General features: G+C 45.5%; 1 protein-coding gene across 2 annotated transcripts in view; it reads right to left on the reverse strand.

Annotated features, from left to right (window-relative positions):
* LOC119455435 (kinesin-like protein KIF23) overlaps positions 1-14,297 on the reverse strand; it is a 70,172-nt gene that overhangs the window by 32,014 nt on the left and 23,861 nt on the right. For both annotated transcript variants that reach the window (XR_005192942.2, XM_037716838.2), the window contains exons 10-14: positions 13,919-14,038; positions 11,811-11,943; positions 8,842-8,924; positions 3,936-4,038; positions 1,270-1,328 (exon numbers count right to left, since the gene is read on the reverse strand). Coding sequence is in view for 1 of the 2 variants with exons in the window: in XM_037716838.2 (XP_037572766.1) it covers positions 1,270-1,328; positions 3,936-4,038; positions 8,842-8,924; positions 11,811-11,943; positions 13,919-14,038 (498 nt within the window). In the remaining variant the exon portion in view is untranslated. The remainder of the gene's footprint in view (positions 1-1,269; positions 1,329-3,935; positions 4,039-8,841; positions 8,925-11,810; positions 11,944-13,918; positions 14,039-14,297) is intronic.

Raw genomic sequence — 14,297 nt, forward strand, 5'->3', positions numbered from 1 at the left:
ACTGCTATAGAGGATACTGCTATGAGTACCCCAGAAAGCTTCACAGCTAAATTCATCTCAGTCTAGGGATCAAAGCAGGCACCACTACTTTTCGTGCGTAGTTGAAGTGGCAAGCTAATGATAGGGAGGGGGCTAATTAAAAATCCAAATAGCGAATTTTCAATCGGTATGTACTTCCCCTGCAGCCTGATAACTTCTTGGAGAGATCTTTTCAGTTGATCACTTTTGGACATCGCTTTCAGTGGACACTGACTGGCTAAGCCAGGCGACAAAATGGCAGTCGCTCCTGTGAAGGCACTGCACCAGATGCCACGTCATGCAGAAGTGTCCCCAACCGAGAATACGGCTTCTGGTTAGTTCACTTGGTAGAGCTACTGTCCCAGAGGAGCAGTGTGGTGGCAAGTTGGGTAACTAGACCTAACAAATTTTGCATCTACTGTGAAGCTTTGTGAAAAACAGTTTTGCTGTTTTGTGCTACTTCCTGCACTGTACACCAATGCTACCTTTTACAAAAGCAGACTTGCAATCTACCGGAAAAGGATGGCAAAATATGTCTACGAAAAAAGCAGGCATGATGTGAAGACAGTGCTCCATAATTCAGCAAGCAGTTTTTTTTTTTGTCCTCCAACAGACTGCAGTGGGGCAACTCTTAAAAAAAAAAAGTTTGTTATTAGGTCAGTCATGGATTTTAACACTGCAATGTTGTACAATAGGCAACAAGACACTGCCATTAATTCTGACCATTTGAGGTTAATGCGTGCACAGAGAATACAGTATACAGCCACCATGATCAGGAGTCAAGCCTACAACCATGTCCTCAGCAGCACTAACACCAGAGTCAGTAAGGCATAGTGCCTAATTAGATGTGACAATGCAATTGTCACATCTAATTAGGCCTGCCACAAAAAATCTAAGCAGAGACTTCAGACCTTGTGAACTTGCTCAACACCTAACAGTCAATATCACTGAGTTTTCACTTAAACTCAAACAAAGGCTTTGCTTCACACACTTCAAACTTCCACGAAGTGGTTTTTTTCAGTACCGCAACACAAATTATCTGGTGGGTTGGGGATCACTCCAGCACCAACAAAAACACTTCGTGCATTTCCTGAAGATGCTTGCACAGCTGAGTGGAACATTCGCTACCCTCTACAACAGTCACTTTCAAAAAACACTTCGACTAAATGTCAACACGCACTCCAATTGAAGTTCAGAAAAGTTCAAATACAAGCAAGTGGCACTTGCTTACAGACGTTCTCGTTGTCATACCTCTTTCAACACCCCGTTCTCAGCTTCCATCTGCATGATCTGCCTCCTGAGGTCGTCAACTAGAAAAAGTAGGAAAAGAATTAGGTATGCAGATCCTACACAATAGCTGGAATCAGTGGAGTGAAGCTTTGTCTGGATGATACAGTGTTCAAACCAATGCTTATGTCTGGCTTTGTCAAGGTTAATTGAAGGTCGCATTGAAGGTCTTTTCGAGAGTCCAGCGCATTACCTAGCAAGTCAAGCGGGATGTTTTGCGACTGTTCAATTCAAATACAGTCGATTTACGTTAATTTGACCCCAACGGGACCAATGAAATTGACTAAATTATCTGGTGGGTTGAATTAAACACGATGCAAACAAAAGAAAAAGAGAAAAGAAAAGAGAAAAGAAAACGACAACACACCACGGATTCATTTAGCAGTATTTGCTTGAGTTTAACATGCCGCCGAATCAAATGGCCGCCCACTTTGTAAGTGTCCTAAGTAGAAAAATTAACAGAGTAATGACTTCGGCCAGGATTGAATTAACCAAAAAAATCAAAATTACCCAAGTCGAATTAAGAGAAATCTACTGTATTTATCTTGAGTAGAGTGAAGGAAAAAATGTTTCAGTTTCACCCGAAAGGCGAAGCATCAATTGCGATAGCAAAATACAGTATAGACCACTTATAACGTAACCGCTTATAGTGCAGGAGCGGACACAGTGCGGTCTTTTCTGACTCCCGTTAATTTTCCCATAGCACTCCACATATACACATATCGCTTATAGTGCAGTTGCAGGAAACAAAATACCGGTTACAGTGCGGCTGCCTGGGAGTGCGGAAGTCAGCGGAGACGGCGAACGCTCCCCTCAAACGGGCGCCCCAAGGAGTGCTTGAGGTAGAAAGAGAGACGAAGTGGAGGAGAAGGGCACGTGGTGCGAACGAACAGCCAGTGAGGCTGAAACCAGAATCTTGAGAGCGAGTCGTGAAATATCACGGCGCGCATAGAGAGCGAGGGCCACGAAACTGCCAAAGCCGGCCAACGCTCCATTTCGCGATAATGGCAGTAAACGAAACTTCAGGGAGCGGGCGGCGGCGACGCGGCACGGGCAAGGGCGCACGCGGAGACCGTGGAATGTGAGAGAGGAGGGCGGCAGGGAAGCGGATTTCGCCTCGGCAACTCCGCCGCTTCGGTGGCTCCCCTCGCCCTCCCTCGTAGCTCCCTCACTTTCGACTGTCATCGTGCGCGCCCGGTGCCAGCTCTCCGAAGTTTTGTTTTCTGCCGTTATCGGGAAGCAGGCGTTTGCCGACATGGGCAGTTTCGTTGGCCGGCCTGGGACAGCGCCGCTGCTTTCGTCTGCGCCGTAGCCGCCGCGTGCAAGGTCAGCACGTGACTAGAAAGTAGAGGAAGCATAAAGGAGAAAGAAGGTTTCACTGCCATTTTCTACGCGTGGCTACGGTACCGTGGCTGAGACGTCGGCACGTACACGCATGTTCCGGCACAACGCAGAATTGGCGACCTTACCATTTGAGAGAGGTGAGAGAGGGTGAAATTTCCGCCGCATTTTTTTTTTTCTTTTTGTTCGCGCGCGACATTGAGGGATCTCTCCTAAGCTTTTACTCTATGGCGGTGCCAGAGCAATGCCGGTCGGAGGCGCCGCCACGTGATTTGGTTCGAATTAACGAGATTCAGCTGTAAATTGAATGCAAACGTTCTAGCCGCATTCCTTGACTGTCGCATACGCGTGGCAGCTCGGTGCACATGTTTTGCATATGTGTGGGCCTTGAAAATTGTTGCTTTGGTTATAGTGCGGTACCGCTTATAGTGCGGATATTCGCGACTCCGGCGACTTATGTTATAAGCGGTCTACACTGTAGTAGAGAGCTATACGGATACATAGTAGTTTTATCAGCTGTATAAACTTGGACATGCAGTAGCACCAGCAACGCGCAGAACTATTGTCAACACCGCCGGCGTTTTGCCCACGTTCGCACCGAACGCACGCGGCGTTGGTGACTGTTGCCAGTTCACTCTCCGTGATAGTGCGCGTCCCTCGCGCGCTTTCACTCGCACAAAGCATACGACACGGCGTGCAGTGAGGATTTCATCGCCGTTTGACGTCATGCGAAACCTCACGGTGACGCCGACGGCAGAAATCCGCTTTGAGTGTCCATATAATTGCTACCGAAATAAAACAGGGACGACAGGACAGACGTGGACAAGCGCTAGCAAGTGCTTGTCAGTGTGTTCTGACATCCCCGTTTTTGCCATCGTGCTTGAACTGCTCACAATGGAACACAAACTATGCCACTCTCATGCCTTGCAATGTTGAAGGCCCATCTGTGCGAGACACCTAACGGGTTCTCTTTGGACACCCAGTTTTGTGGGGGGGGTTAAAGGGGCAGTGTATGCTTGTCAAACTGCCTACGAATCCCCATGTGCTATCTCTTGCTCAACCACACCCTCCTCATTACAACCTACCAAGACAAAAACTGTACTCAAGCGTTTCCAGTACCCAGCAACCCGCACTGCACCCAGCATTGTATGTGTGCTGACCTTGTTGAGTCACACCTTTACCCAAGCATCTCTTTCACATTTGCACATACTGCCTGAACATATCTGGCTGCATTTTTTCAACTCTCGACAGGCAGGCACCCGGGCGTGAAGAAATCGAGTGAAATTTACCCAGAGCCATGTCGTTTGCCTTGGTCTCCTTCCTGAGCATGATCATCTGGGACAGCCACTCCTCCATTCGCTGAAGAACTTCGCCGTCAGAGGGATCCGTAAGCTTAAAAAAAAAAAAAAATAATGAGGAAGCGTTAGTTATTACAGTATAGACCACTTATAACGTAATCGCTTATAGTGCAGGACCGGATATAGTACAGACCTTTCAGACTCCCGTTAATTTTCCCATAGCACTCCATGTATACGCATACCGCATACAGTGCAGCCGCGTGAGACGAAACACCGGTTATAATATAATACGGCTTCCGCGGGAAAATCTCGTCGACAAGGGTGGCAGCGAGCACGCTTCTCAACAAGGTGCGTGCTCTCGGCCGGCGTATGCATTATTTAATGCAATCAAACTCTCGCTAATTCGGACTACTTTCGGAGCTCGGTGAGCGAGGAGCGCTGCGAATGTGCGACACAAAAGAGCAAGAACGGCGCTAGCATCCAACCCAAACGAAGCGGCGGAGTCCGCATCGCCACGGCCATCAGTTGAAATCACACGTGGATGACAGCAACGCCAGAACGCTTTGAGCCTATTTGTGTCTTTAAAGCCTGTATTCTTGCGTTTACCGCTGCGGATAACACTGCATTGGCCACGCGCTTTCGTAACTGCGTAGTCGTAATCCACGATCGCGCTGATAGCGGCCGCAGTTTTCTCCGCAGCGGTTGCAGCGAACAGTAGTTTCGTTATTACTCGGTGCGCGCGTCGGCTGCGTGCCTAAAAAACTGCGTAGTCGCCATCGATGATCGCATAGACTGCAACCGCGGTTATCGACTGCAGTTGTTGCAGCGAATGGTAATTAATTCGTGCAGACTCTATGCGCGCGTTGGGCGCGTGCCTTCAGCACCGCAAAGTCGCCGTTCATAATCGCGACGATAGCGGTCACGGTTTCTTCCGCAGCGGTTGTGGCAAACAGTTGTTTCGTTTTGACTCCGTGCAAAGCTGTCGAGCTTGAAGAGCACCGGCTACATCGCGATTATGTTTTCGCCAGCTCACTGGCGAAAACGTAATCTCGATGTGCGCACGATAGTATAAAGCGTGTCTGCATGCTTGGCTTACATGTTTTGCATATGTGCAGGGCTTGAAAATCATTGTTTTGGTTATAGTGCGGTGCCGCTTATAGTGCAGATATTCGCGACTCCGGCAACTTACGTAATAGGCGGTCTACACTGTACATAGGAAGATCAATGCAATTTCTCAGCAAATGAGCAGAATAACTTTTAGATACTATTAGGTTACCTTCTAATAACCAACCTATTATCCCAAAATTACCAAATATAGAGCTTTCAAAGAATACTTTGGCAGTCTATACCGATTTAGTGTTACTTTCTAACGCCCCTTTAATGTATAAGGAGGACAATTTTCAGACACCTTACAGCACGCACTGCAATTATTCGACCGCGTGCCGATTGACCACGTGCATGACCACATGCTAATTTTGTCAGTGAGTACAGCAGAAATAGCAATGTTTTGGTGTTGATACGGCACCGGCGCTTCCTCGAAACCAGCGAATTGTCTTTCAAGTAGTTTCCGACTGCACCCAAACCGCAGGACAAGCCAAGCCAAGCCGGCTTAACTAAGACATTTGTCATGAGAGTTTAGTTCCGCACCTCCAGAGTTTGTTAATTTACACGTTAAATAGAGACATGGCCCCTGGCGACTTCTTCAAGCCGTTTCAAGTGGTGCCAATTGCACCCTCTGTCTCCGCCAACAAGGGAAGGCCTGAAGATGACTGCTGCAAAGAAATACGTAATCATTCGACTATCACGGGTTGGTTGACTTGTTATGTTGCCAGGGGATGAAGATTCAGTGCTTGCATTGACTGTATTCATCTACTTGTAGCGACAGCACGACAACGGGCGAGATAAGGGCCTCGATTTTGTAGCAATGCCTTCCGCTCCATTTCATGCCACTCTTATCCACCGTTCTTGGCCAGCTGATCCCATTGATAATGGGGCTGAGTGTTTATCTGAACACTGGCTCACAAAGTGAAAGAAGCATGAAAAGGAATACGATAAGAAAAGGCATCGCTACAAAGTAGCAGACAGGGACTGCCTAGGCCAAAGGCAAGTGTACGTGGGCGCATGCAGCAACTTGTTGGCAAACCTGGGCCGTATTCTCGGACGATCAAGGCCCAACCGCATGCACGCGATCTTCAAGCGACGCGACAGGCACACCCTGTCGCGTTGTCGTGTCGTGGAGCAACCACATGAACGCGACAACGCGAAAAAGAGTGGTGATGGATTTACATTGTTGTGCGAATAAATGTTATCGTGCGCGCGTAAAGAAATCTCAATTTTACGAAAAGGTCAACATTTTATCTAGACCTAGCTAAAATATGCTATCATCCCCAGTGGAAATACGTCCCATGCATCCCCAACTGGAAATCCATTCCATGCCGCCAGCGTAAAATGCCGTGGCACCATCTGTTGAGTAAAACTTAAAACACTTTCTTGGCTCTCGGTGGCATCTCAGGCCTAACAGCGTCAAAACAAACAACCGATCTCAATAATAACGACAAGAGAGCGCCGATACTTAGTCCTCAGCTAGCGATGAGGTGAAGCGATGACTGATTGTACTATTTATGTTTTGCCGGCAGAGAGCAAGTTGCAAGAGCGAATTCAGATCGAAGCGGGCAGACTGATTGCTGCCATGTTGCGCAATCACTGTCCCCAGCAGATGTCGTCGCGCTGACTTTTGGGCCACAAGCGATATTTTCTGGCTGGCCAGAAACCGGCGACGCGACCAGCGACGGATCGCCCTCCGCGACGGCAAAACCTGTCGTCGCTCGTCGTCATCGCTTGTCGCTCGAAAATCGCGTGCATGCGGTTGGGCCTTCCCTTTCAAAGATGCTTTCACTTTCGCAATACAGTTAAACCTTGATATAACAAACTTCAATATAACATTATAACTAAGTTTTTAACTTTTTATAACTTCTTGTCCATAGAACACCATGTATTTTGAACCTCAATATCATGAAGGGTGTTTAATGAAATAAATATAACGAAATTTCATTGCCATTGCCATGCAACCACCAAGGAATACCAAGAAGGATCGAATATAAAGGATCGAATGTCAAGAAAAGGAAATTTTGATGTAACGAAGCAAATTGCCAATTGTTATCAACCGTTATATTGAGGTTTAACTGTGTTTCGAGTGATGAGCACCAGATGCGTCGACACACGCCATCGTTTGCGGCACTGTGACAAGACAGTATGCTTGACAGAGTCAAGAATGCTGCCGTGCGTAGACACATCATGTGCTAGTCATGCGAAATTGATAGGCCGAAAGTGCCAAACCACGAATACGGCACACCCTCTTTGGCCCCTTGTGTATTGATTCAATATACACAAGGGGCCACCCTGCCAGTCACTGTCAATTCAGAATTATCGGTCAGCGACTGTATGTACAAAATTTACCATGACATTGGGCAGTTGTAATGTTAATAGGGCATCGCTTTGTAATGTTTAGGTACTACAGTTGAACCCGGATATATCGAACCCACACATAACGAATTATTGTGCACAACGAACACCAGTAAAATCCCCTTGAAAATTTGTGTACAATTTTTAATTTATATATCGAATTACAGATATATCGAACTTTTTTGTGATCCCCTTCAGATTCGATATATCCGGGTTTGACTGTACCAGCACCTACATTTTGTAAATAACAGCCATCACAATCAACATCCGGACTGCTTAGACTAAGCCAAATACTAGTTGCAAAGTAAATTTGAGTGTTGCATACTGGATTCTCAAGGGCAAGCATGACTTATATCGAGCTTCTATTGTATAACATTCAACATTGGGCTATTGGGGATGCGGCTGCTGCTAGAATTGAAACAAGCTAAATTGAATGTCAACGCTGGCTGTACTGGCTCGAAAATTGCGTACCTCAAACATTAATGAAAATTACTTGAAGCAAAGCAACGCTACTACGGGCTAGTTTGTCGACAGTTAATTTCTTTGACAGCCATTTGTGTACATAAATGAAGCAATTAAAGCACTCAACTCTTAACACACAATGCTTTCTCTGCTTGCACTAGTACCAGGTGCTTCCACTGCGGCCGACTTTCACAAAACACGTCACAGCATGCATAAAAAGGCACTAGAAAGACAAGGCTCTGAATTGAGAATTCGGGGCACATGAACATTATTAATAATGCAGATATACCACATGTTCTCCGACATTTTTCAATCTCCTGCGACAGATAGCCTAATTCTACCCCTTGAGCTGTGTTGCTCGAAGAGGAAGGCATTACATGCATGAGAAGTCGAAATAAAGCATTGAATGATTAAAAATTAAGACATTATTTTATGGCACACATTCCAATTTATGAATTGTAACCGGTGAGATTGCACCTTGCAAAGCATATTGTTACGTGTAGCTGATGCCCAAGGCTATTTACAATTTATTTACAGGTAAGCCAACGGAGGCCAAAATGGCGACGCTATATCAAGTGGGAACACGTCTTCCTACTCCTCAGTGCAGCCACACTGCGGCCCCTGTTCCATATCATTCCACTTGGAATTACTTCTCAGCATGACAGCAGTTGCGAGATGTGTGCTGTCAAAGTTTCGGCAAAAATGCACTGTCGTTTTACTTACTGTACCAAAATGCTGCTTTATGCATTAAAGCACAAAAAGTAACTAGAATGCCAATGCATTGCGTCGCACATTCTGGGAATTAATTATTTTGAAACTGGTGCCACCTTGAGTATTCCAGCTCAGTGACTAGATTTGTGCTATCTGCCAATAGCGATACTATTTAAAATTTCTTGCCAGTTAAAAGAAAAAAGCCCCCGGTATAAACACCACACGTAGTTGTAAAGCAATAAACCAAACAAATGGGACATACCAAGTAGTTCGGCAGCTCTGGCATGCAGATCACCGGCCTTGGTATTTCTGGAGGTGGCATTGTGGAAAGCTCTTTTAGGCTGCCTGCAGAGTAATGGTAAGCAGGTAGAAAATGTCAGTCAAGTTAAAGCGTCATTAAAGAGTGACATAAAGTCGGTTTATACTGGTAAAGTATCCTTTCAGAACTATTTTGACTCATTTGGCCGTAAAGCAATGATTACTGGTGAGGAAAAAATTGATACGAAAGTTTCTCTAATTTTGCGCGGAAACTTCAGTGGCCAATAGATCAGTTTGGTGTCGTGGGTTTCAAAGTACGCTGTCGCTTTTAGGCAATTTCTGTGGAGAAACACTTCTGGAAGTGCTGGGTAGTATCCAGAGTTGCTTTAGAATGGAATCCAGCCCTTTTCAACAAGGAATTTATTAGACTCAGACAATCAAAATCCGCAATGTCACAGCAAGCTGGCACTAGAACTTGAGGGCAGCACTGCCACCAGTCTTTGGTTATGCATTTTTTACGCGCAAGCATAGATGACCCCGTCTGCCAAATCGGCAAGATTATGTTTGTCCCCGAGAGCGAAGCGAGCGCCGGAGGAGGAACACGCCTGGAGGTGAAGAATAGAATCACTGCATTCGCGCCCTTTCCATTTGCGCTTCGACGCCGCGGTGCTCGCTGTGCATGTTCACGGCGTCTTTTCTTTGCATGCGTGCCACTTGCGGTTTCCCTGTGGCACACAAGGCGTCGCACCGTCAAGATCCATGCAACGTCCACAACCGCGTTTGCGCCCTTTCCGTTCGTGCTTCGATGTCGCAGTACTGACGGTGCATGTTCGCAGCGTCCATATGCTTGCGCATAACCCACATTCACACATTCACCAGCCCCGCAGGCTGGGCACCAGCTTAGCCCACTCCCTGAAGTTTCGTTTTCTGCCTTTATCGGGATGCCAGCATTGGCCGACGTGGTAAGTTTAGTGGTCCTCGCTAGCTATGTGCTTACATGCTGCAATATTTCACAACCCGCATGGTTAGTGCACCGTGCTATGGTGCACAAATACTTCAAAAACAAGTCCTTTTAATTCAAAGTTCCTTTAATTCTAACAAATTTTTGGGCCCCTTTGAGTTCGAATTATCGAGATTCGATTGTATTTTCTGTGTGAGGCCTTCATAGTGCATGTACTTGGCTGCATTAGCTGTTCCTACCCCACACAGGCCGATTTGTTATTTCTTAATAAATCGATTCTCAAACAACCCTTGTCGGTTGTCACAATTTTTAGAAGTCAATTCACTGTCGTATCTGTCCATTACAATTCTGGCTTTGCCATCAATCATGTTCCTTGCCTCTGCATTGATTTTCTTAGCAGTTAACTGTCCATCAGCAAGTACAAACTAGGCTTATGTCATTCTGTTGAAGCAGTTAAGGAAAGTACAGTCGACTTCCACCAATTTGACTCCGGTCAATTCGATCCCGACCGAAGGTACCGGCCCTTGCCCATGCAGTTCTATTGGCCCAAACTTCCTTCAATCCTTCCGATTAAGGTACTTACCCGATTCTAACAGGCGCCTTTATTGAAAAAGGAAATTTTGGGCAAAAATTGCCTAATGCGGTGCAATTTGGCATGACACCAAACCACGCTGCGGCAGAGCTGACTTTAAAAACCATGCAGCAAAGCCAACTTTAGAAAACAGGCCACCATTGTGCAACACATATAATATCCCTGACTAAGAGATCTACAAGAAAGGCATTCACATGAGATGAGACGCGACAAAGGAGTATCTCCTTTCTGGTAAGAGTCCCTTGCGAAAAGGGAAATGTACAAACTATGCATGAAATCTGGGGTTTTATGTGCCAAAACCACGACTTGATTATGAAGCACACCGAAGTGGGGGACTCCGGATTAATTTTGACCCACAGTAAATCTTTAGTGCCCCCAATGCACAGGACACGGGCAGTTTTGCATTTCAGCTCCCACTGAAGTGCGGCTGCCGCAGCCGGGATTTATACAAACTACTTTATGGGATTACCAGTGTTTCCTTGTGCATGCATACCCTTGTGCATGCATACCCTTGTGCATGCATACCCTTGTGCGCATGCTTTTCCAGTCATCTGGTTTTGTCAGGGCAGTATGTCAGCTTTTTGGTGCCAACCTATGCACGCCGCGCGTTATCAAACGTGTCAAGAGAAGTTGTGCTCGTATAGGTGGCATTGCTGTCGCCAACTATATAGCATGTCAAGCAGCTCGACGCACGTTCCACACCGGCTGAGCTCCAGCCCTAGCAGCGTGCTCGCACATTGCCTATTGCTGTTGAACAAAATTTCAATTTTAGTAGTAACAAAAAAAAAAGAAAAAAACATTTACACAAGTAATGAATTTGTGAATCGTGATGCAGCAACAGGTCTTTTATGCATCGTGCTTTCCCTTTTTTATGTTGTTTTTTGTTTTTGTATTGGCCAAATGCACAACTTTTTTATCGTTTTGTCAATTTCCGTTCAAACAAGCAGTGCCTCCCGTTTCGCTGTGGCGCTTTTTGAAAAAAATAAGGAGACTGCGTCATACCGTGTGTTACCAGTGAAAGTAAAAGGGATTACTTCAAAGGACTTCAGCTCGCCCGTGTCTCAGGGGCATTAGACCCGTTCCCATTTTTCTTGCTAAATAAATGGTTGCACATTAGATTGCTGTTTTGTTTAGGAGCTTCAATCTAATTTCTACGTTAGTTTTCTACTTTGCCTGCACAGAAAATTGGTGCGGATTTGGGGGCGTGTTAGAGTCAGGAAAATACTGCCAAATGAATCAGAGGTGAGTAATGGCGTTTCTTTATCTTGTTTATACAACCAGTCAGACAATTTGGTCAATTTCACTGGTTCCGTCAGGGTCTAATTAACGGAAGTCAACTGAAGAGATGGAACCGACGGTATGCGATAGTTTCCGATTTTGTAAGCGAGTGGAGAAAAAAAATAAGAAAGGCAAGTCTTACCGCCAAACTTTGCTGTACGTGGCAAGATGGGCCTTCTGCGACCAGTACGCAGATTGAGCGTCGCGGCTGGTGTTGTCGGAGTGGAGCACGGAACCAGGACCTCCTGAGCCATCTCCGCAAATTTCATCACGTGCTGGGAAGCAAGAAAGCCAAACAAGCACATTCACTCTTTCTTAGAAGTGCAACTCCAGTGCTCTCAGCAACACCTTGCACAGCTAGCAAGCTAGAACAGATCAATGTCTTACAAGAACTCACTAACTATTCTTCCAATCAGAAGTTTGATTCATGAGGCATAGCTTACTGAAACATTGGTGCTATGACAAATGATGTTTGGAGGGTTTGGGTTAATTTGACCACCTGGTGTTATACACACGAGCATTTTGGCGTTTCAGTCTTATCGAAATACAGCCACAAAAAATAGGAATCGAACCCATAACCTCGTGCTCGACAGGAGAGTGCCATAGCCACAAGAGTGGATATAGCCAGGATACCAGTAGCACCAACATGCAGCTTCAAAAAGAGTTCATCAAATGGAGAAAGAAAAAAAAAAAAAAAACGCGATTATTCAACACAAGCTCATGTACTACCAGCCGCAACGCTTATGGCCCGGGGTAGCCACGACAGATGTGAATTTCTGCTCTGCTAAGGCATGCCCCTACATGGTGAAACTGAATTCACAGCAACTGAGCTTTATCACTAGAGGCCAGATCTTTAGGCATTAAAAAAGCGCGTTTTGGGCACCAAAAATAGGCAAGCAAAACAACGTTTTAAGCCTCCAACGTCGTAAATATAGGCACAATAAATTTTTACATAAATGCAAATAATTTCAAACAAAGACATGCGCGGCCTATATCTATGATAAGAAAACAAGAAAAGGTATTGTCTATGATGGCACAAAGGCGCCAACAGTTGAACATAGCCGTGCAATTGTCCCATGAAACTGCTGAACTAATGAAGATCAATTGGCTTCATTCAATAAGCACACTGCTCATATTCATGTTCAATGGCCACTGTACTCGAGCGTCGCATATAGTGAAACAGGCATGAAAAAGAATACTTGAAAGCTTGGAATACTGGTTAAAAAAACCGATACTTTCTGTCTGCCTGACGCAATTAATTTAAGACGCAACAAAAACAGACAAATAACAAATGCAAGAGAGACTACGATTTATTAAGAAATTAGCATGTTCTTACATGAGGACTGTTAGGTACAACTCTTCGCAATTTCCTCATATACAATGACATTATCCGAATTGTACAGGCCAGACGTCCCAACACTGCCAATACACTTCCGCCCATTTGAAGTGCACATGTTTGACGAAATCTGTTTGGAGAGCACGCGGAACGTAGTTTAAGAATCACTGTGAAGATTGTGGAAACAATAAGAAACTACCACAATCTCCAGATTTTTGGATTCAAAATTGTGCCTCTTGTCACTGAGAATGATCTCGTACGCTGAGAAGGAACGCCCGACGGCGGTGAACACCTTAAAAAGTAAATTACAAACACAACAAAAGCCGCGTGCACATCACATTTTTTCTTTCTTCTTTTGCTCTTCAGTCTCCTTTTTCCTGACGGCTCTCCGCGGTTTCGCATTCGCCAACTGCTCGCGCAACGTCAGCGCGGCGGCGTATGCTGGCCGGCGCGTCCCATTTCAATGCTGCTAGCAGTTGTTTTCCGGGAGTTGGTTGAACTAAAGGACTAGCTTGAACCCCATAGAGTTCCGAACAGTCAATGTTGCCCGGTAACATGAATAACGATCTCTAACTGCACTTGAAAGTGAAACTTGAGGCTAAATAGTGTTCATATAGGTGCCGATATTTAAAATAGGCATTTATAGGCATATAGGCACAAACGCCAAAATAGGCATTTATAGGCACTATAAAAACACTATAAAAGCCCTTCTTAACCTCTAATTCATGCTCATATATCAAAGTGGGGCGATAGGAGCGCAAGGAACAAAAAAGACATTTGCCTAATATGCGGTCTCTATTTATTACGAACCCTGTGTCTGAAAATTTTGTCGCCGACTGTACCAGTTGTTGCTGAGGTGAGCGTATGAGATTACTGTACCAACGAGTTTTGTTGGACGCAGCTACACTACTCACGAAGGTCTCATCGTAGTCGTCTGGCCGTGGGTTCAGGCAGACAATCATGCGCACTTTGCCTTCACCATCAAAGAAGTTCTTGAAGAGATGGGTGATCTTTGCATCTCTGTAGGGGACCATCTGCAAGTTTTGGAAAACAAATTCATAGCAGGACATTAGGACTACACACTTGGGCTTCTGCACTCATTGCAAAATGTACTAATCAGAAGACAATGAAGGGAAAAGGAGAAGCTTGTAACTGCCAGCGATGAAAGGTTTGTGGCCCATTAACTACTATACTGCAGTGTAGACCGCCTATAACGTAAGTCACCAGAGTTGTGAATATCCGCACTATAACCAAAACCACTATTTTATTTCGATAATGGACACTCCAGGCGCA

The sequence above is a fragment of the Dermacentor silvarum genome, chromosome 6 (assembly GCF_013339745.2).
Source record: "Dermacentor silvarum isolate Dsil-2018 chromosome 6, BIME_Dsil_1.4, whole genome shotgun sequence".
NCBI classification, from domain to species: domain Eukaryota; kingdom Metazoa; phylum Arthropoda; class Arachnida; order Ixodida; family Ixodidae; genus Dermacentor; species Dermacentor silvarum.